General features: G+C 38.2%; 1 protein-coding gene across 3 annotated transcripts in view; it reads right to left on the minus strand.

The window, feature by feature from the left end:
- GRIN2A (glutamate ionotropic receptor NMDA type subunit 2A) overlaps nucleotides 1-24,834 on the minus strand; it is a 165,976-nt gene that overhangs the window by 70,725 nt on the left and 70,417 nt on the right. For all 3 annotated transcript variants that reach the window (XM_017733934.1, XM_017733933.1, XM_017733932.1), the window contains exon 3: nucleotides 398-990. In XM_017733934.1, coding sequence (XP_017589423.1) covers nucleotides 398-990 — 593 coding nt within the window. The remainder of the gene's footprint in view (nucleotides 1-397; nucleotides 991-24,834) is intronic.

Raw genomic sequence — 24,834 nt, forward strand, 5'->3', positions numbered from 1 at the left:
GCTTGTCTTCTAAAATATTACCAGGTCCCTGCTGATGCAAGTGATACAGGCACAGCCTCCAGAGCATTGTGGCAATTTTACCTCATCGTTAAAGTACACAACAATCCAATTTTGTTAACTCAGCTTCACACCCTCTAAGACCAATTCCTGGCATCTTCTGCATTAGATTCAGAGCAGTATTTATTCTCCACAGCACACATCATCTCCAGGAGCACAACTACCACTGCAGCAAGTCCTCTTGCACATTCTCCCTGAACATCTGAAAACCATTGCTTAAAAAGGGCACAATAGGATTAGCAAAAAACAATATTCTCCTTCAAAAAAACATACAGTGGCAGTGGAACAGAAAACTGCCAAGGCTACATAGGTAAAAACAACCCAAAGCAATCATCCTTACTTGTGCAAGGTTTGAGAGGGCCGGTCATTTTTCTCCAGTTGTCCATAGCAGCTCGTTCTTGCTTCAGGAATGAAGGAGTACTTTTCCAGCATGGCTGACGCAGCAGTGGCAATAACCCCAAGGCCATCCCGTACCCGAGCTTCTAAACTGTAGTCCCACTCATCATAAGCTGCTGAAATGAGTCCTGAAGGAAACTCCTTGGGAGTGATTTCTGTGTTACCACTAACCAGGCTGGGAACTATCCAAAAGAAATCATAGCCAGTAAGGCCCAGGGACCGAGCCTCATCCAGGATGTAGACAGCTTCGTCCTTGGAACAATACAGCAGGATGACGGACGAATGGATTTTCTTCAGCTGAATTTGGGTCTTGGCATCTCCAAAGGCAGTATCGAGTATGATGACATTCTGCATGTCCCAGCCCACAAAACTGTTTTCCACAGTGGTCTTAATGACATTGATGAAATCTCGATATCCAGGGAAAGTGGTGGTCACCAGAGAGAACACGTGCCAGTCGTAATCCTGCATGATCTTCAGCATGATAATGGCTTCTTGCTGGATGGAAGCCCCAAACTGGAAGAACGTGGACATGACATCCTAGAATACCAAACACAGCAAAAGATTAGTAATTTGGTACAACTCTAAAGGGAAGAGAATCTCTAATTCTGCTTTCTTTGTTCTGGCAGAGCTACCAAACTTCTATTGCATTCCAGTAACTCGCTGTGATTTATCATTTTCCGATCATCAGTAAGCAATGTTGATCATAGGTATTACAGCTAATTAAAATATTTGCCAAAAAGTAACAAACCAATATTTACATAGGAAATTTCCAAGTGCTTGATCACTTGAAGACAACAACTCAGATCAGTAGCTACTGAGGAAACTCCCTAAGGACAGCCACCCACAGTTGAACAACTCTCCAGCAGGAAGTTTTACATTCCTGTAAATGTAGGAATGCAAGCCAACAAACTCACACCAATTTGTAGCTACAGTGGAAATAAAGTGCAATGCTCATGCTGTATACATGCTGAAGGAGCTCTGTACTTCCAGACATAATGTCTGAGGGAACTTCACTTCCAAGGTTCACTAGACTCGGAGGAAGCTTTCAGACTATGCCAAAGTAGATTTTCTGTCCCCAGGGACTGATTTCACTACTGGTCCTGCTCCATTCAGAGCACATGGCCCATTGATGCCTGATGGAGAATTAACAGGATGGGACTCCAAGGACAACCAGCAATCTGTCAGCATCCTCATTAAAAGACTTAAATGGAAGTAACTTCAAACAATGGCCCCGGAGTCTCTAACTGCTCTGTAATGTTGCCCAGCACAGATTGGTTTCTAATATTTGTCATATGATTTACGGAATTAATAACATTTTATACAGCATAAGGGCAGGTGCTGCTTATTTTAACATTATTAGAAATAGGCAGCACAGTTAATTTTGTTGGCACTAAATTTCCAAACACTTTCAGTGGTCTATTTTTATTAAGTTGCTGTAAGATCTAAATTTATTTTTGAATTTTACATTCTGCATTTACATACAATAATTAGAGTGCCAAAATGATACATGGGAAGCTGTATAATTCTTCCTTTTTATTTTACTTCAGTATTTATTCTTGACCAGTAGAGGCAACTTATCTGCATCATTTTCAGAAACAGAAAGCATGAACTCCTGGTGAAACAAAAGCTTATGATTTAAAAATAAGATAGGAATCATTCAAGATTTCTTATGCAGGCTTCTGATGGAAGACACATACGGTGCCTTTAATTTAAAGAGTTTTATGATCATGGTCACAAACTGCTATCCTATTTTACACTTGCAGGGAACAGAAACAGATTAATTGATTTGGGTTTCATGGCAGGGTGGTGTTAAACATACAAATATTAGTGAGAATGATAACTCAGCTCTGCAAGCTCTGCAAATCTATTCCAGGAAAACAGTCTGCACTTTTTTTAATAGAAGATGAGGAGTGTTATTACTTTCCAAGTGTTAAGAAGCTGACACCAGGATTTTATATAGCTTGACAGCAATAAAAGTCTTACAACTTGTGTCATACCCTGAAGACTGATACTGAAGGTATAAAATACACACTGCTGGTGGTAATGAAATCATCTGCCATGGCTTCTTTGGTACCGCAAAGATGAGATTCTGAATGCCAGAGACAGATTTGAGATGTTGTGGGTTAATTACACGTTATAAAACATGTTTTGGAGAGGAACTGAAGAAGGAATATTTGATTGCTGAATTCTTCCAGGAGCTATTTCCTGGTGACCCTGTACCTGGATACATAAAAACAAGCAAACAAGATTTTCATATGGGGATATTCACAGCTAAAGGAACCCAGCACACAGAACAGCTGCTCAGAGTCAGCATTTAATGTTTTAATTACTGATTTACAATTACACAGCAAAGTAGATATCTAGAGACAGTGCCACGAATCCAGCTTTGCTGCAGCTTCCTAACTGAGCATAAAAAACATTGTAATGCAAAGGCAATCGCTTCAGTTTTCTTCTCCAACTCTTATCTTGGTTTCCATTTCTGATTATGCTAAATTACAGTAGAAAGTAAAATAATTTACAGTAGATTAATTAGACTCTATCCATATCCTTTCAACTCTCCCCCATTTCTACGTATGTTTTATGACTACTACGGCAGTGGAATAATTCTTTCAAACAATACATACACCTTGGTCCTTTGTGCATGACAAGGAACTTCTCCAATGAGGCAACTCAAGTATTTGAGGACAGAAAACAATCACGTGGACATTTTCTAGTGTGACCTTTCTAACTAGTAAATACAGATTTTTAACCTAGAGCAGTCCTTGGCATCTTCCCTGGCAATTAAGAACAGCCTTGAGCACAATGCTCTGTGTCACCATTGCAGCAGGCTGACAACAAGAGAGAAGTAATAAAAATAAATCCTTTCCTTTTCTAAACATTATGTTAGAAAAACAGTTTATGAAAGGAGTTTTGATTAGACATTTTTGTAAAGGTCACACCCATATTACAAGAACCTGTTTCCTATAATTGTGAATGTGAAGTCTAGTCAAAATCCTGATCAATGGTGATTTTGGCAATCATGATCAATTTGTGATTAAAATGCTGGAAAAGCCTGCAATTATACAGTGCAAAGTTTGTGTTCAGGAAAAATGGAGGCATAAATATCACAAGTGATATTCTCATCTGAAGAAATCCCATGTAACTGCACTGACTTCACTGGATGCTTTTATAGAGCTGAAGACCTGATGTATTTACAATGCATCTGAAACAGACGGAAGATTACAAGCAAACTGTAGCCTTAGGAACTTCAGCAGATACTTAAATGACTATAAGGAGAATATTCAAGGACATATCCATTAAACTGGGGGGGGAAGGGAGAAGTTTAGTGAAGAAATAGCAAATAAATAAAACTGTAACAGATTCAACTATTGAATTCTTAAACATCTACACAGCTTTTCATTTTGGGGGGTTTTAAGCTTCACATTCTTTTCAAAAAGCATTATTATTCCTCTGCTTTATACAGACTTAAATTCCATATGTGTAACAAAATAGTAAGTTCCAATTTTCTATATTCAAATGCAAACTAGAGTGATGTTTGTGAAAAATCAAAATTATTCTGTTATTTTCATTTAACTGTCATCTTCTCATGTATTGAGACATCCATCTAAATCATTGCTGAAGTAGGAATACAGATGTAATATCAGAGGTGCTTTAAATGCACACCAGAAATTTTTTTTTTTCCATTCCTCAATGTCCCCAACTATTGAGATTACTGGTGGAGGTTGTAAGGAAGTGGTACATTTTATCCAGGGCAAGAAAGTTTTTACAGAGGAATTTCTCAGATAACTCTCAAAGCGTGACAATCCCAAGATGCTACACTCGATATGAGTAAAAATTTAGTAGGAAGAAGTAGTTTTCTCTCTCAACTTCTTAGGTAGATCCCACCACAATCATGGGAACAAAAACCAGCAATGAAAAGAGAAGGTAAAGAGCAAATGAAAACTTTTTGTTTCTGTCTTGCACATGAGTGTGCAGTTTACAGCTAAACATCTCCCCATATGTTTCACACCAGAAGGAAATAATCTTTCAGCTGCTTCTTGCTTAATGTCATTCCTGAATTTTGCATGTGACATAAAGTTCTGTCGTGCAGGAGAAGGGCACTTCAACGTTCCCACGCTTGTGCACAAAGCAGCGCAGCTCTCCCTGCTGCTGTCATTTATAGATTAACATATTAGAGCAAGTTGCTTTTTAATTAGTGTACCAAGTCTATAAACCTGTCACTGTTGTCAGAATTGCATGTTTCACTTCCCCAGTTCCAGCAAATTACAGGAATGTTTCTCTGGAAACCTCATCCTCAGCTATTTTCAAGACATCTTGGTTTCCCAGCTCTGGCTTTTCCACGAGCTCAGCAGGGGCCACTCCCAGCTGCTGTAACAGCTGAGGTAAGTCCTGGCAGTACTTTGTGCCTACCAGGGAAAAGGCTGCAGGAGTTGGTCAGTTAAGGAAAGAAATATTTACTATCTAAACTAGCATAGCTTTTGTCAAATGAAAATTAAACGCTAAACCAGAACAAAACTGGGGTCAACACAGGACCAAATCAATTTTCCACTCCTCAGACACAGCAAGGGACAGTCCCTTCACTAGTAAGACCATATTATGACAGGAAGCAAAAACCAATATGAAAGAGTTTAAAAAGAAATCCAGAGGATGAGTTTATTCAGCTAGCAACAAGATTATTATGACAGGACTATAAGTAGGACTTTAAAGTTATCTTAATTGCTTCATTCTTACTCTCTTTCACAAAGATCAGCAAAAATAATTTTTCTCTGATTTTACACCACTGTAAATTAGACATTCCATTCTCATAAAGATTTAAGACACATGGTACCAGGTCTCCATACACAGTGCAAGCTGGTCCCTATTTAATGCAGTATAGTAGTTATTCACTATTTTTATAAAGACTGGGAAAAATGAAAGCCAGAGGTTAGTCATGAATTCAACTGAATAATTTAGCATCACATCAAAAATATACTGAGCAAAATTATTTGTGCTGATCTCAAATGTAGGTAGAAAAGTGCATCTTGCAGGTTGTTAACTTGGTACCATTTTTCTTGGATTACTTGAAGTGGTGCATTGATCCTCTGGTAAACACAAAGTGAGTTGCATTTCTCTACCCTGAATATCCAGGCCCCAGCCACAGGGTTTTTCTTTGCAGAAGGGCACACACCCATGCCAAACTTTCAGTAAATGCAAGCACTGAAGTGGAAGAGCTGAAAGGAAAACCTTTACTCCAAGACACCCTGCATATTTTTGAATTCTTAAGTTATTAAATTCCGCCTCTATTCATTAAGAGAGAGAACACGCAATTCCCAACACAAACAGCTCACTGAGGTGCCCAGGGAGAAAACTCCTCCATTATCACCATGGGAGCAATTTGGGGGAGATTATACAAAATTCTGTGCTTTCATACAAAGTACAGCAACATGTGAGGGTGGAAATAATTTACTCATTCTTACAAAACACAGAAAATACCTGCCTCCCAAGGACCTGTCACCACTCTGGCCCCACACATGGTGAAACCAGAGCCAGAAAAAGGGTGGAAATTTCCTTACTCCATAATTTAACTGGTGCAAATGCACAGCCATAAAATGTATAAGGGTCAACTAAAAGGACAACCCAAGACCTTACTTTTTATATTAAAAGTTTGCTCTAGGAGAGGAACATCGAAGTTAGAAAAGGGCAGTAGAAAGCAAGGGAGTTCATTATGGCTTTCCAATGTCTGACATGTCCCCTTTTATTATTTCAAGGAATAAATAGCAGAGAAACATGATTTCAAAAGGTTAGCACTGGCTTAATCAAGCATGTTCTTTCCCATTTCCAGAGGGAGTCTGCAGGAATTCATTTCGCAAAGACTTCTGTATTTTCAGGTCATGGCTTCATCCTAAGAATTTTGCTAGGTAACAAGTTTTGTGGGGTTTTTCCTTTTTAATATATCCATTTAGTGTTGTAATACCTATTTGGCTTATCTAGGCCTGTTAAAATAGCTGAAGTTTGTCACGATTTTTTTTTTTGTACCAGAATAGCAAACAAACAAAGACAAAGGAATGAGAATAGAGTTTCTAGAGATTGTTGCAGAGTCATCTGGGTTTGATCCTTTACATTTTCGAATAGTAGAGTGTCATGTCTAATGAAAGTAACTCAATATGCCATTACAGTGAAATAATCTAATTATGGAAGATTACTAGTCTTGCACAAAGTTCATGAGCCATTCCTGGGCTGGACCTCACTCACCATCTGGGTTTTCAACACATCTGGGTTTTCTTTCACAGACTGTTCAAACACTGGAAATTGTGGTGTCTCAGTGTGAGTTCCTGATGAACCAGGACAGACAAGTGAAAAATGCTTTCAAAGGCTGAAGTGAGCCAACAAGCCTGTGACCAGGCAATAAAACCCTGGAAAGATTCACGTGAATCAGCAGGGATTTTTGGGGTGGTCATTTGATGGAAAGTTTATTAAAAAGATGCCTCCTTTCTAGATAGACTTCAGTTTCCACAGGTACAGAAATGTTTTACACCATGAATATTTCAATGAGGAAGGGCAAAATTGTGGGTCTACAAAAAAGGTAGCATGGAGCTGCTGTGCTATTTGGGTACGTAACAGCTATTGTGCAGCTTTTGGGGTCAAAACAAACCCCAAGATAAGAGTAGGGTACTGATGCCTGCAAAGAACATAAGGGAGAATAACAAGTATTTTCAAAAAAAATATATTTGTTTTGTATGTTCAAATATTTCTTGAATATAAATCCTTGACTCTTTAACCTGTGGTGGGTCATGTGGTTCTGTACATCAGTGTAATTAGCATTATCTTAAAATATTTTACCTTTATGGGATTTGTATGCAAGTTTCACTTCCTGTCAGTATTTCACTCAGAAAATAAATATTGAAAAATGTGTTTCACCTAATATATTGGGCAGCAAGGAGGACGGATTTTAGCTGAGTATCATTGTTTTTATGCCACTTGCCATGACTGCAGATAAATGCTTTGCCATTTTTTAAATCCAGATTTTTTTCATGGTTTGTATAAGCAGTGTCCTTCTGCTTTATTCATGTAATTAGTCATCACTAAACTGATGTAAGTAAATAGTCTCTTGAAGAGCCAAAGAAGACCTCATTTTCCATAGGAAAATGACTTTAAATGAGCCACGGAGCACATCTTTCACCTCAAGGAACACCTGAGTTCACATGGAGAGCTCTTGAGTCTGTCCTTTCAGTGAAACCTCTTTGAGCAGTTGTTATGAATGATGGGAGAGCAATTAGGAAAATTAATGACTTTCCAAAGACAGGGAAAGCAATTGCTGTGAAGTTACTCCAATAATACTGGTGAAAGTAACTGGCTTTCTGCTGTGTGGGAACATTCAGCTGCCAACAATTCACATTTGAGACACCAAAACAAAGTTTTGGTGACAGCATTAGAAAAAAAAAATGGGGTCCTGTTCCAGCTCTCTCCATGGCAACATGAGGAAGTTGAGAACACAGTGACAGTGACTTGTTCTGTACAGGTCACCTCCTTGGCTGAGAAAAAGAACCAGTGAAATGATGCAATCCAACCCCAAACCATGATTTTACTGCAAAACAATCAAAATGCACTTGTTGCAAGGAGGAAAGCCTAAGTGCATTTTTTAAAAAAAAAAAAAAAAAAGCCACCAAACATTTTTCAGGCTCATAGAAGGCTGTTCACCAGGTATCAGAAATAAAAGGCATTAAGAGAGCATCATCAAGCCTGCAAATTAGCCCAGTGAAAGGCCAAGACTCAGGAAATCCAGCAGGGACACACACAGACATTTTAAGAAAGGAAAAGTCTAGGTAACTTTCCTCTCCTAGTACTGGTAGCTCCTTTTAACTCACATAAGTCATCCCTTGAAATAAAATACCACAAAGATATAGGATGTATGAAGGATAACACTCAAGACAGATGGATCTCTGGAAAATAGATAAAAATCTTTGTATATAGACTGTCCATCCTCACTATCTCTCATATTCTGCCGGGCCTTTATTTACTGATGTTCCCTTGTTTCATATCAGTATTGAGACACTCTGCTTTTTACTACCCAGACAACACACTGGGCTATGGGGAATACCTCACCTTCCTCGAGTTGCACTCTGTGGCTGTGGAGAATTATCTATCAAATCAGTTAGTTCATTTACTTTGAATCTCATCTGCTCCCATAAGACCATCCTGGATGAGCTTCTCTTGATTCATGGGCAATTTGGGGAACTTCAACGGATATAAAAGCAAAGCATTTAGGTTACAGTGAGTTATATTATTTCTTGGAGCAGACAGCAAGGTCTAATTATAAATCTTGAAAACAATCCTGCTGCCAATGGCTATGCTTCCTGAAATCAACCCTGTACATGGAGTTTAATCAGTTTCAAAATGAATCCCAGATAGCCAGGTTTTGGTACAGTCAGATGGATCTCTGACACAAAGAGGGATTATAAAATTTCCAAGCAACTCCAAAAAGAAACAAATGAAAGAACAGTGCTTTATCTTTCTCTTTAAATGAGAAATGAAGCTTGCCAGTACATATTTTTTAGATTTTCAGTAAATAAAATTTTATTGTAATAGTTACGACTTGCATACTTTACTGCCCCAAAGGATTATATCATTAGTCTTTAAAAAGCACAGTGGTCACATTTTGTCTGATTAACAGCTTTTTTACAGCACCAGCCTAATTCATTTTCTTTTCAGAATCAGTCACCCATATTGACTTCACTCTACCTTGGCCGTAAGTTTAAACAAGCACACAAATTACTGTGAGCCATCCACAGAATATGCTAGAATCCAAATTGACATCATCTTGGGTATCTGCTAAATTAAAATATGTAGTGGTAATATTTTAGCTAAGTAAAATTGGATGTGTTTGTATTACTATTGCTGTGCAATCAAAAAGTGTAAGTTGTTTGAACAGCTTATGGAAGCTTTCAAGAATCGATGCTACGCAATAATTCCTCCCTGGAACAAATGTTCATTCCAGCTATTTGGTATGCAACACACTAAACATTTTGCATAATTATATCACTTTACAGTGTCATTTTCATATGTATTGTATACCCCAACCTAGAGGAAAAGTTGCTTAGAACAAGGATTTGAGGCAGTTGAGGATAAGTATGATTCTCTGCTCGAATCTCTTATCTAGTACAAATACTGCACAAGAAAATCCTGCAATATCAAACCACTTACAGCTCACACACCAACAGAAGTTACGACAATTTACAGCTTTTGCCATTAGCAGCTTTAAAAACAACACCATCCAATCTTATTAATCCGGTAAACAGAATCAAAACCTTACCTACCCACAATAACATTTAAATAATACTATGGCCAAGAATTCAGCATTAAATCCAAAATCAGTAACAATTTATGATTTAATAGCAGCTGAATTCAGCCAAATAGGCTGTTTACTTACAGTGTGTATTGCATGTGTGCATAAATATCATACACTATATAGAAAGATAAGCATCATTGAATACCAATAAAAATGCCTTAAGACATCATCTCCTTATCTGAAAACATTTGGTCTCAACTGAATGCTAAAACACTTCTCACTTGTGTTGAGGATGAGAAGCCAGAAAACCATTAACTAAGTCATTTCCATATATCTCCACTTAACAAGTAAAAATGAAGGTAACAAACAACCTCCTCCTCCACCCCCTTTCACCAAATGGTGAGTATAAAACATTAGGCAAATAAAAGAAATATAAAGCCAATTTAATTTTCTACCATGTGCTTGTAACTAGGTGCTTTTCCTTGATGAGCCAGAAATCTTGGACCAGCACCTCTGTGAACTTGCTTCAGCAGCACTGGACCAAAGAGAGAAACCCAACAGCCAGAGACAAGCTGGGGAGGGCAAACAGACAGATGGGAAGGGAAATTTTTAAGAGGAAGGTTGAGCAGAGCTCAAGGGAGCCATTCCAAGTAGCTTTCCATGGCAACAGAGATTTGTAGGATAAATTTAAGTATCAGAGGAAGAAAAGAGTTTGAAGACTCTTGATCTCCTCAAGAAGACAGGCATTTTGGTTCCCCAGGTAGTTTGGGTGCTAAACAAGAAAAGGTGCAAACCTGACTCACCTGCCTTGGGAAGGCAAAGTGACAAAACCCTTGTAACTCACCCAAAGCACATACACTGCTTTAAAACACTCCATGCTCAGTATGCTCCTCTGCTCTAAGGTACAATCAGCAGATCTGAAGAAGGGACTGTACTCAAGGGAAATTCCATTTATGCTTATCCTTTACATTCTCCTCTTTAGGCACCATCTTTGGCCTCTGGGCAAAGCTACAGCTGCTCTTGTGTTATGCTAATAGATATTACAGGGTTTCTCAGTGTGAGGGATCAGCCTATCAATCTAGAAATTCATATCTTTTTCCACTGTACATTTCAGAGCAGCAGGTCAGAAGCAAGTTCACTTACAAAATTTCTGATACGTGATCTAAATCCGTACTTACATATCACCCTAGCTCAAGAGGAGAGGGCAACTAACTGCTTATCCTAGAATTAATCCTACTGATAAGAAGGTAGCACAAAATACACCAACAATGAACAGTATTTCACTGGTACTCACTGTGGAGCCTTTGAATAATCACAAAACAAACCATAATTGTGTTAAAGCAGCAAGGGCTGCAAGGGCTCCAGTGCTCAGAGCTACTGCATCCATACCAGAAGGGACATAGGAAGGACTGTGGAATTCAGCTGCAGGCAGATACAACAGCTTCCCCCATCACTGTGCATTCCAGATAAGGACATACGCATTCACTGCATCCTGTGATGGAGGGTGAGGTAACTGAAATGTGCAGACAAAAAAACCTAATGCACCTACTTTTTCTGACTCTACCCACACTGTCCCACACATTTGACTTAAATCCACATTTCCTTTTTGGCATTCTGTTTAAGGATGCACCAATTTATTTAGTTGCAAGAGTATCACACATCAAGAGATTTGACAAGCATTATTCCCATAAGCAAATAATACTCCAGGCAAAAAAGCTTTACCAACATATATTCAAATTACTGAGACTTTACAAGGGCAGTAAAACTATTTCTTCTGTGAAATAGCTTAGCTTGTTACTTTTCCTTAGTTACGCAGAGGCAAAATATCTTTAAGCATGGCTCTGATTTACAGTAAATATCAGAGGGAAAACAACATCAAGAAAGAAAATGTTCAAAATACTATTTGTCTCCTTACAAGGCATAGTAATTCTTTCTAGAAATTAGTATGGATTTAACAGTCACACCACACACAGTAAATGCTGCAGTGCTACAGCAAACTGAGTATCTTATTTCCAGCTATAAAAAAAAATGCTTGTACGAAGTGAAGAGGACTGATGACATCTTCCTTAACCTGCACAGTATCTTTGAAGAGAGAAACCTCATAATCCTTGTACTGAACACAAATAAGTAACAAAAATTATTATATGGGTTGATGGTTTTAAGGCCAGAAACTTTTATTACTTGCATTTGACAACACAAAGCATGCAGCATTGTCCTAGATAAGTACAACACCAAACAAATCAATGACTTCCATAGATTCCTATGAGAATATGAAATTATACTTCTGAGTTTTTCTAACCTTGGTATGAAACAAAAAAGATTTGTAGCTAACCTTGGTATATGCTACAACAGTTAGATTTTTTCAAATATCCATAATGCAACTAAATTGCAAATGCCATCACATCTAAGTTCAGTGTGAGCTCAGGGTGCTCAGAAGTCATCAGGGGTGGGTTTGCTTATGCAGAAAGGAGCATCTGTACAGGTGTGACAGTTCATCTATGCCCATTTTATTTCTGCTACTCTGTGTGTCCTCAGGAAAGAGTTTCATGCTCAGTTAACTGAAATAGTTTCTCTACAAACACAAAGTGGGAGTTCTTGTTCATTTTCATTAACAGAACAAAGGGATTTAGATGCCAATCCTTCGGGTTCCTTTGAAAAAAAACCCTTTTGTGTAGGATGACTAACAAACAAAACACCTGTTCTTACAAGTTGTTAAATGCTTTCAGTTCGACACATAAAAGATGAGTACTTGTTACATTTCAGGGACCTTATGTAACAAAGCTTGTTAAGAAAGTTGCAGTTGCAGTTTAGATTTCAGCGTGACAGGCACAAGGGAACGTGCTTCCCCTGAACTGTATCTTGATGTGCCTCTGCGTCCCCCGGTGCCATACACTAGAACAGTACTGTTAAGTTTACAAAGTACGAAGACTGCTCTTCTTTTACAGGTCCTTTAGAAATAACCTATGGACCTTCTGGCAACCAAAATCCAGTCTGAAAATTACTGACTTGAAAGCAACATCCCAGCCATTTCCATGCGATACCTGATGTTCACAGCAGGTGTATTATTTCACTATTGTTAAACGTCATTAAGTAATTTAGGATTGATCTTCACAACGACTTACTGTGATGTACTACCAGAAAGGAAAAGATAAAAGCCATGACCTGATTCCTTGCAATATATTGCAATATATTCCACAAGAACTCCTTAAATACAAGTGAAATGGAGAAGAACAGATGAACACTTCACTGCACAGCTCTCACCAGGCAGTTCTGACCCTCCTCACAATGACTCATAATTCTCTGTATATAAGCAATGCAATTTCAAGTTTGTCAGATAATAATACTTCATGTTACATTAACAGATAATTTAAAAAAAAAATAATTAAGCTGTCCCAAATCTCCACCTTTTCTGCAAGGAAGACGGTCTTCTGGAGCAAGCAGGGATTGTCCTGTGTTCAGGGGCAGATACAGCTCATTTTAGAGAGAAAAGTGTTGATTTTTCAAATCCCTACTAAATAAGGCAGTCTTTCTGCACAGTATGTATTGAAAATTGGGAAAGAAAAGACAACTGAGATGTAACATCTTTGCCATATTGCTTGACATGCTCCATTCCACAGAAAGTTGAATCGCTCGCCCACGTGAAGCTCTTCAGGAGATGGATACCTGGATAATCCCATGAGACCTGTGACTCCTCCTGATGGATAGACATTTGCTGCTACATGGCAACAGTCTGTCAGTCCATTAGAAACCTCAGAGAAAGAAGCAAAAACACGCTCATGTAGAGGAAAGCTCCGTTCTGATCCTGCCTCACCAGGGGAGTAAATTGGGTTGCTAAAGATCAGATCAGGAGCAGGGTACTCAGAACAAAAGCATCTCTATAAACCATGCACAGAACAAATGACCGTGTTTATGTTACCAAACACGTGCTGCAGGGAGTGGGCCAACATCCCACAGCAGGGATCTTCTCTACTCAGCCTGCCTGGCACAGACTGCAAAATCACTGGCAAGGAACTCAGAATCCCTGAGCTACTCAAAGGATCTTGGATAACAAGAGTGGAGGCGAGGAGCAAAATTCCACCCACTGAAAAGGGAACAGCTCCCCATTAAAGGCCTGGACAAGAAAGGGCAGATGTTAGAAAGCACCACAAGACAGGAGGAGTCAGGTGAGCTCCCACTGACACCCTACCGGGTGTCCCACGAGTTAAAATTTCATCTGGAACTCTGCTTCTAAAAGCCATTTCTGGTGACAGCTCAGCTATTTCCAACACATCTTATACCAGTTCTGCTGTCCAGAGCTGGTACAGAGCCAGAGACAAACATTCAGCATGCTGGAAATAGATGAACAGTGCAAAACAAACTCACTCACAGTTATCAGCAAATCTTTCCTTTCATGATTTGTGGATTATAATTAGTAAAAATATGGACAACCACTGGTTCCCAATAAAAATATTAAACATGAAAGTATTATCCAATTCTAAAGGAAACACTTTCATTTGAAAACACAAACAGGAAGTCCTATCGTTTGAATTTGTGCCCTCTTTCAGAAAATATAGAAAAGCACAGAGCAGAAGTAATGCAATGTGACAGGTGACTGGACACAAATCACAAACAGTTAAGGAATGCCATTTACAAAAGCCCATTTCTTCAAGTTAATCACCCTTCTTATTAAACAAATACTAAGAATAACATGATTTAAAATAAAATTAGGGAGAGCCAATAAAAGTTTCAGTCACTCATTACAGCAATAATTGTCCATTACTCTCCATAACGTAGCTTAGCCAGCACTAATGTCTCTCACTTCAGACTGCATTTGCAAAGTCACTGTATCATAAAAAGGGATTTTCACAAAAACTACATTTCAACAGCTCTCAGTTTCCAAGATGTAACAGGTTTTCTTTGTAATAAGGAGTGAGCCTTAGAGTGAGACAGAATAATGTATATCCTTGTAAATCTTTCCTCCTGGAAAATTTACTCATCCCCAACAATAGGTAGAAGAGTTTAGCAGAAATCATGACACAATGCCACACCTTATGAAATGTCTTAAACACATCCATACAGAAATAGTTTCTAATCTCTTTAAAGTGATCATAAGTCTGGTCTAAGTGCTTTTATTACTACATATGGATGATAATGTGTTCATGCCCATAATACAGCATATAACTTTAAAATACAGGATATAACTTGACTTAAATTATCTTAGTGTCCCAACGGATAACACAATCTGATTGTGGAATAAAAATTAAAGCTGAAGAAATGGTAAATTCTATTGACATCTGATAAAAAATTCAAGCCTGTAAGATAAACTATGTTCTACATACTAAATTCTACACTGTATGTGTAGAATTATGTACCCCAAAAGACTTCTGCAGAGTTTCATCCCCCTCCAGAAGATTAAGAAGCACATTTTCCTTGTAATTTTTGCCCGACCAATCTCATTAAGGACTTACATTTATTATTATACAGTCACTCCATAGAAACAAGACATACTAACATTTTCTTGCTCTCTATGAAAACATCAAACAGCTTGTGGTGATCAGTTATAATACCCCATTTGTTTTTTCTAAGAAAAATTGTTATTTCTTACAACCTCACCTAAACCCCTGAGAAAGCACAGATTTTATGAAGTATTCATGAGCAAAATTCAACACAAAGCACAGAATTAGGTATAAATAAACATAACATAATTAAAGTAAAATACAGATGCTTGGGGCTATAGCAGAAATTAGCATATATGGAAAAGTATTGCCTCTTCATAAAGAAGGCTCAAATTATTACTTGAAAATGAGACTACCAAATCAAAATGAGCACTCAGCTGAGCAATGATATTTGTACATACCTTGGTGCCTTTGGAAATTAAATGGATGCATAAGGGATATTCTCATCAGCTTGTTTGTATAGATTGCAATACAACAAGGAGAAGAATTTGAGAAGACAATGCTAAAAATGCTGTAGTTTTTTCAGCACACAAGCAGAAGAGATAGAAGAGATAGAAATTAGGCCTGACTGCTAACACCACCATCTGGGAATTTGAGAGAGATTTGTCATCTCTTCAGTTTCTTTCAGAAAACTGCTAAATGCACACACAGGTATATTATGAAGCTCATGCCTTTGTATGAATGAATATGAGGTAATTTCCCAAAGCATTTAAACATTTCCACAGTTTCTTAACATGTTAGACCTCTTCTCACCCTCAGCAAGTAGTAGCTTCAACTCCTACGATGAATTCCTGCCCAAATCAGAAAAAACAAATAAATTAATTATTTCATCTTTGGTTTTCCTGCCCAGCATAAAGAAAGATATGACATTATCTTTCCATATTTTGAACAGGCAGTCCAAGTAATGCTGCTACACTAGAAAACAACACAGCTCTCTGACCATCCCTTGGTATTTCTCTCTTGGCTGTGCAGACCAGCATCAAAAGCACCTTGTTGTTTTGTTTTTTCTTTTGGATTTTGTTGTTTTGTTGGGAGTTTTTTTAATATGACTTTACAGAAAAATATGAAAGCCTGGACATTTAAAACTAAATACTAATGATGCAACCAATTAATCAGGGCAATCAACTGAACATGCTAAAACTACATCACGGGAATAAGCCAAAAGAATAACAGATGTAATTTCCATCAAAACAGATGAAAAAGTGCATACACTTTCCAAACATAAGGTCATGACAGTTCATTATGCATGATTAGCACACTTCCCTCTGGCATAACAGCACGCTCACCAGAACCCAGGTAATTTGAGTGTTCCAAGTGACACCAGCTGACTGGAGTTACAGGATTAAAAGTAAGGACTGCAGCTACAAGAACCTCAGGAAAAATCTGTTCCTCAACCAAGTTCTACATTCCAGAAGGTTATAAAGCTGTTCAGTTCCCTGCAGATACTTTATCTTTTCCAAGGGACATCATTATACATTCCTACGTTCCATCCAACATTCAGAGGTCAAGTAAAAAAAAACTAGTTTAGAACAAATCTTTGGACTCTGTTTGTTACATAATATACCTACTGCATATAAAAAAAGTGAACAATCCCCATTGATACCCCAAAATACCAACATGTTTATATACACACAGCAATAACATATTCCTCCTGTCACACTCACTCCATACATAGTGATGATTTTAAGAGGTGATTAATAATTTGAAGAAACTATGAAAACATTACAGAAACAAAGACATTTACTACTTTAGTCATTAAAAGCTGAAGTATCAGACTTTATTTTAATCAAGTTTTATACTGCCAGAACTATTCCAGTTATTTTCGAGAAGTGATTTCTAGTCCAGTTATGACCAGAAGAACATTACGTATAATTTACCCATCAGTCAAATTAAGCACTGGAACAGCAACACTAATCTGTATGAAAGTTTTGAAGACTTGTATAGAAGGTAATCAGGGATAAAGCATTTCAGTGCTTGTTTTGTTCAGAACCCAGGTCATGTTCTGAGCTCTGTGTGTATTCCCTCTCCAACCCAGGTCACAATTCCTCTTCACATCCCAATTCCCTTTCTGCAGGCCTCCTGCCTTCCAAGTTTCTCTCCAGATTACACCTCAGACTTGCCAAGGCAACTTAATGTTAATGAAGGTGGACTGGCTGAAATTTTCTTCAGGCTACAATTCTTCCACAGCGCTTTCATGCTTGTCTTTCATGTCAGTAATAGTCTGTGTACCCACAGAAATTTAACTTAGCTTTACTACACTTGCACACAGGCAGACTAATGAAATACTACAGAAAGGAGTAGCAAATTTCCTAAGACATCATGCAGATCAAGCATAGAGAGACTGCAGGGATGTTCTTCCCTTTAGACTTCATCAATCTCCAGAATAATATTTCAAGCAGTTTTTCAGAAGCAAAATCCCAAAACAGTAAAGGCCTGATCCAAAATCCCAAATGATTCTACAGCTGGTCAGCATCCACAGCTGTAAAACCTGCACTTGTAATGAAAGGAAAGCAAATACCCAACTTACTATCTGTGACAAATTACCTAAGATTTCCCAGAACATTTTAACCTAAACAACTTCTTTATTTCTGGATCTATGAAGGATCCCAGTAGAGTCATTATCGTGTTAGGAGTATGTTTCTCCAAAACACAGAGGTCTTTTTCTTATGATCAGTATATCACATCCATCACCATTAACAGTCTCAGAGGAGTTTAACTATTCAAACCTGGCTCAGGAAAAAATTGATACAAAAATCCAGGTACTGTCATCAGGAGGTGGTGAGGGAGCAGGTGGGGAGTACTGGAGTTTAATGACAGGATTATACCTGAACTGGCATATGGTCCTAACAACTTCCAAACATAACCCAATCACATTCTAGGGTTTCTTGAATAGCAAATAGCATATTATGGTTCACTTATGAAATGAAATTACATATAAACTTTCTTCTTTTTTTCAGTTTTTTACCAACCTTGTAAATTGGTAAGCAAAAAACCAAAATCCACAAAACTTAACACTTTCTCTTCATCTATGCAGATCTGGCATGCCTTGTTTTCCATACATGATAAACCTCAGATTAGAAAATTCTGACAGTCCAAATTTAAATTTAAAGCCTTGCAGTACCTGAGTGCTTAGCTGCTTGATACCCAGGAACAGAAAACATTCGTTTTTGCTAAAAGAAAGCAAGTATCCATTTCCTTCTAACAAAAAGGGCACAAGCCTCTTTCCTAAGACCTTAAAAAGGGTGAATCCTTAATTTCCAGATCTATAAATGACTCCTTTAAAAATCTCCTGGCATAATGTATTCTTGGATGAAGAGCCTTGATGTTTTGTGGAAGGCATTTTCTTCTGTCATTAAAAGGCTGTGACAGAAATCACTTTTGGGCTTTTTACAAATAATTAAGAGAAAATTAAATTACTCCTATTTTAAATGAGTTGTTTTAATTAGAAGTGGAAGAGAGACATAGCTCCTAAGTGACCCATAGTGCATTTGAGTCTAACAAAAATGTCATCTTCAGCAAGAAAAGCCTGTTTGTGGGTGTTGAACCCCATGTGTGCTGAGCCACACTGATGATTTCTGTAGTGCTCACAGCTAATTTACAGGCTTTCCATAAACACAGCATTATAGTGTTTCAGTGATTCCTAAACATAGAGGAGTTTATCCCAACACGTCTGTCTATAATTATCCTGTTGAAGGAAAGCAAAGCAGACAGAGTAATCACATCTTAGAAAAGTGATTCCTGGGAAATCACCATATAAACCTTTCCTGTTTCTGTCCTCTCTTTGAAATGTTTCCAATTTTTGCTACTTAACACATTTTTAAAAACCTCTCCTCATTAGAATAGAGTTTAAAACCATTTGAGTTTTTGGCTTATTGCATAGGAGAAGGTTTAGCTAAGGACATCCACCTTAGGAACAGTTTGAATGAGAACCCACACCACATAAGAAATTTTGTGATTGCTTTTGCTTGACCAAAACCTGCTGCATACTGTTATCTGTTCCTTGTAGGTTAAGATAAAATGCCTGACTGGAATTACTAATTTTTTTGCAAACAGGAAACCTTCATTTTTAGATTAGAAGAGCAGCACTGATTAGATGGCAGTGATTACAAAGTGGCTCAGCCAGAGATGCAGTGCTTGTCACACACCCATGGAGAACTCTCTCCTCTCAGAATTTACTGTGCCAGCCTGTCCAGATGAGCCCACTACCGGGTGAGCCATGCTGTCTCGTGGATCAAGGAAAAGACAAAACAGGTTCACAATTAAAGCTGAGAAAGTCCTGTATCACTCCTAGCACTCCTCATTAACCAGGTGTTTAAATTCAGAATGCACGTGTCTGAGCTGCACAAGGCAGTGCTTGGACTGCAGAGCAGGTGCCAGAGGGAGCACAAAGCACACCAGGACTGCAGCTGCTGCCCAGCCTGGCTCCTTCAGAGACAGCCCCTTCCTGCTCCTCACCACAGGGCTCTGGGCAGCAGCAGCTCAGCATAACTCTAGTGAAGACAATTCAGGGAACTGCAACCCAGTTTTTTATTTCTTTTTTTTTTAATTATTGTTTATTATTTTTAACTTTAAAAGAAACATGTTGGCAGATCTAAATCATAGACTGCAAAACCTGACTCAGTTTTTTACAGGAACTAAATAGGAGTTAGCAAGATTTCAACTCCAAGTCTTATTTAAATTCAAGAAAAAATTCTCAGCAAATTCAGCATCAGCCAGATTTATCAGTAAGGTACCAAGGAAAATGTATACTATTTCAATGAATGTGTACTATTAAAATTTATTTATTAATATTTATTTTATATACTATATTATTTAGCATTTTAGTATAGTACTAAAATAGTAAAGATAGTGCTCTATTTATTATTAAATTACGACTAATAATATTACCAATTAGCATGATTTACTTCCTTTGCTATGCACTGAGTTTTAACTTCAGCGTTACTGTATCATCACACCTTTGATTTGGCTGTCCAATAATTCAATATAACACTTCAGGCTGACAAGTCAAGCCAAAAGAAACTCATGCTCAATGCTTAAGGAGTCACCAGGTCTGCAGGCAGGATAGAAGGGAATTCTTGCAAAGAAAAGTTTGCAATTCTGCTCCCATGCTGGCATGCTACTCTTTGGTCATTGCCCTCTTTAGTTCCCTGCTGCTTTCTATTGTAGTGGAGAAGATACAAGCATAAAAAATTCCTAAAGTTTCAGGGTTTGCTGGTCAGTTTTGTCTTTGGGGGGTTTTTCTCAATTATTCATGTATTCATAAATGGTTATCCAAGTAAATAAGGAAATGTTGCCACTTAGCAAAGTCCATTCAACACAAAAGCAGGATTTTCAGAATGTGCCTGTCACTTCAAAACTGTGACCAAACTACTCTCTCCATTTAACATTCAAGATTCTTTACATCATCTCGAAAAATGGAGTAGAAACACAAGCACACAAAAACAAATAGCTTACATCAAACTTTCATTATGAGAACATGTATTGATGTTTCTTTATTCAAACCCAGTTTGAATGGGGAAAAGCTGTTCCATAAAACCCTCAATTTCTCTGTTAGGGTCTCAAAGAGGGTACTCAACCATGGACTTTTCTAACCGTCCACCAGAGAAATTGCCTACTGCAAAACATATAGTCTGTATTTACATACAGAATCCTTCTTTGTATACGTTGCACTCTTTGTGAAAAACATCTAATGACAGATGATGTGGTAAGTATCCTTTTATAGCTTTAGACCCTTCATTGGTAGTCCTAATGAAAAGTGCCTCTGCAAACATTTTTTATGACCACACTAATTAATTTGTCAAGGTCTGTAAAACAGTCTAAAAATTGATCTCTCAGATTTTCAGAAGACACCTACATATTTATCTGTGCATTTGCAAAATGCTACATCAATGCTGAACAGTGCAAGAATTTAATATGATATTAGTTGAACCTAGCATTGCTTCAATCAATAAATAAAATTAGAATAATTTACTCTCCCATGACTAAATGCTGAATTTAGCAGTTTTTCCAGATACACAGCCAGATGAGACCAGAGAACTAATTTCATTAAGAGTTCTTTATGCTGTGCTCTTCTAAAACTGAATCTAACTTTTCCCATTGGCCCCACTTGGTTGTGATGGCCCTTGAATGAATCCTGTTATCTTAGGATGCACAAGACTTCAAATTGCCATCAGCAAGCATCACCAGGATCAGCTGCATTTGAATGAGGCCAAAGGAAAGAATTTCTGTGCCACCATTTTAAGCATGGAAAGCTTTCCTCTAAAATAAGATGTTGGCTGTCACTTGGCACAGCAGGGAGACAAAACTGTCAAAGAAACCATCTATCCTTATCTATCTCCTTTGATACTCTGTGCTTAGCACTGCTAAAGGCTTTAAATTCTTTCTCCTTAGGGGGGGAAAAATAAGTCTCTTACAAGAATAAAACATTATTTGGTTTAATTCATTCAACAGGAGAGAAGATCCTCTGAAAGCTGAATGATGTCCCCAAGGCCACATGACTGCAGGACTAAAATGTCCTATGGGTCTAAGGCTCACTTCTTGAAGATATTTAGGTAGATGCCCAGTCCAGTTAAGTTCAAAGAGTTATCAGAGCCCAAATTCCTTTGGGATCCAGGCATTAGTATATTCCTAACACATCCCGTACTTTCAAGAAGGGCTCTGTGTTTAATTGCTGTTGGTATTGCTCTAAAAGAACTATCACAGTTATCCAACATCAGCTACATGTACACTTTCAACAGAGCCAACAAAAACAGGAACTGCCAGAGTTTGTATATCCTATGGATTACACTGCAGCAGCCAGGGAATTAAGGTACAAAGGCCACAGATCACAGGCAAATCCCACAGCTGGCTGCTTTTGAGCGGAGAGAGCACTTCTGAAAGTTGCCAAATGACAACTGCAGAGCCTTGATGTCCTTAAAAACTTCAGAAGAGGGGTGGGCATAAGCAAATCCACGATCTGTAGACTGCTTTGGAAATCCCCCCTATTCTTTACTGTCACCCTCTGATTAAGTGCAGCTTCACAGACCATGACAACCCTAGAAGTGCCAAGCAAAGCCGCATGTTGTCATTTATCTACTGAACACACACTAGATGCTTGACATGATTAATTATAGGTGTTTTCATACTGCCCCCAGGAGTTTTCAAACCAGTTTTAAATTTGACAGTCGGCTACAAGTTATGGAAGCACAAGCTGAGAATTACAGAATCCATAAGATGACACAATTAATCAGTATATAGAGAGGGCAAACATTGCTGTATTGTGCAGGTATCACCAAAGAGGGGATCATCCCAGTTCACCATTGCCAACTTGGGTGAAAGTCAGACCAGTTGCAAGGAGGGAGGGATGTAAATAAGGACAGACCACTGAGGTACCAACACCTCCTACCTCCACCAAGGAAACTGAAATGATACTCTTTTGATGTCAAGACTGAATTCATATTCCATCCTTCACTATTAAAACAAGCAGGAAATAGCATTTCTTGTTCTTATGGGAACACAGTCAGCATAAGAGCTATTCACAGGGAGAAATGGTTCAGCAGAAGGTTGGATTTAAGCCAGAGGCAGGTCATAGTCTCTTCCCAGCAGTCAACAAAGCTCTTACCGAACAAAAGCTGGAGCCATGGCTATACTGGGCAAATCACAATCATTTCCTTGTGCCACAGGGCTGAAGAGTGAGAGAGAAGAAACCCAGCACTCCCTGTATTGTGCGTGGAGTCCCAGTGACTCCTTTGATTTAATTGTAATCTTTTTAAACACTGGAAACACATCTTTGTATTTGCAAGAACTATCTTGATCAGCAGTCTTAATGTGAATCCTCACAGAAGAACCTTTCTAACCAGAACAAAAGCCTCCTGGTATGAAAGGCAGGATTCTTTCTGGACACAACTCTCTTCTAATATTGTTAGAAACACTTTGAAGCCCAGGATTGCTTCATGCAAGCTCCTCCTAAAGGAGAATTAGTAGTTGCCAAGCAACTTTCAAAAGATTACCATAAAAATTGTATAGAAAAATAATCACTAACATATACAAAAAGCACAGGAGTTTGTGGGGGAGTAGAAGAGTTAAAAAAAAAAAAAAAAAAAAAAAGCAGAAAGAGAAGAGAGACCAGGAACATTAAGTTTTCAAACTTACTTTAAGCATTTTTCTGTCACTACATGCAATTTTGTAAGCAAAGCACAGTTCCACACCCATCTAAACATTTGGACATTTTGCCAACAAAGAGAAATCTCAGGCTTCTGAACCTTAATAGCAGTTCATGCTTTTGGAAAATAGTTGCTGAGTCTCCTCAGCTACCACTGCCATAGATTGGTATTGTAAACACATGCTGAGGTACCTCTCTCACAATCCATCCCTTTAATCAGTCCTTAACACCTGTATTTATAGCCTCATCCTTCTTCCCGCTGCCCTGTGCTGACCAAACCCTAGGGAAGGCCTAGAATAAACCTCAAAAATTCAGAAATGGCTAACTCAATAATTACAACAACTTTTTATGGTTTCTACACCCTCCTTGGGAGGCAGAGAAAATATACATTATAAACTAAATGGCCAGGACAACAAAGTAGACATTTAAATTATAACCTTGCCAGCCAGGTAAAACAATTCCTCTGGAAGCAATATAAACAACTTGAAGCTTTTATTATCCCATCCCAATTCCCTGAAGCCTTAAAGAGACAAGACATACCAAAGAGTGTACCATCCATGTGTCCTTTTTCTTGGATTTTCTGATTCTTTTTGCTAAGCCCATTTCAAAATAAGAGTCCATGACACACAAAACTGAAATATTTTCTATTACAGTAACCAAGGTGTATTTCCTCACTTCTACTTTTCACCATTAAAAGTACCACATGGTTGAGGGAAAAATGATTTTGAACCTGCCACTTAAGGGCTCCTACCCTAAGCAGAGGGTGATACATGTCTGAAAAGTCAGATGCAAGACTGCCCGAGAGCTGCACAGCAGAAATTACCTGAGCAACCTTCAGTCACCCCATCTCTGCTTAACTTTTATTAGTGATGAAATTCAACAGGTTCTGAGGCTATATGGCTACGTTAATACAGATAATCGGTATTTTCACAAGCAGGCACAACAGAAGGTTAATATTTGATACTTAGAGGAGGACCAAATGTTAAAGTCTCAGACTTTCATGTCCTCGAGGCCACAGCTGCTACCAGGCTGCAGCTTGTACAACAATGAGGAGATTCTGCTCCCTCAGCAGAAATCAGAGAACTTAAATCAGCACAGATCCATACAGTTCCAAATCTTCATTCTTTTCCCTGGCAAGAGCTGAAGAAACCAGGCAGAGCATTCTCAGCTACCCTAGGCCTAAAAGGCTGTGCTAGCTGCCAACACTTCTTGAGCAGTTTCTTCGAAACTTGCCAGGAAAGAAGGAAACAGTGTGATGCATCTGATTTACTGTCATGCAGGGTACAAATGTTTGCTGCACAAGGTATAAAATTCACCTCTATTCATATATATTTCAAGATATTAAATTCAACTATCTTCATTGAAATAAACTGTGCGTAGCGTAATTGTGATTATAAACTTAAATAGACTATCTTGCAGTGAAATAAACAGTTGAAATAGCAAGTTTCACAAAATCAATCTGCCCAATATCTGTCTTTCCAACAGTTGGATGCTTAGAGCAGAGGTGTTTATCCTGCTCATTATGCTAAACCTTCAGTGAA

The sequence above is a fragment of the Corvus brachyrhynchos genome, unplaced genomic scaffold (assembly GCF_000691975.1).
Source record: "Corvus brachyrhynchos isolate BGI_N302 unplaced genomic scaffold, ASM69197v1 scaffold5, whole genome shotgun sequence".
Classification (NCBI taxonomy): Eukaryota; Metazoa; Chordata; class Aves; order Passeriformes; family Corvidae; genus Corvus; species Corvus brachyrhynchos.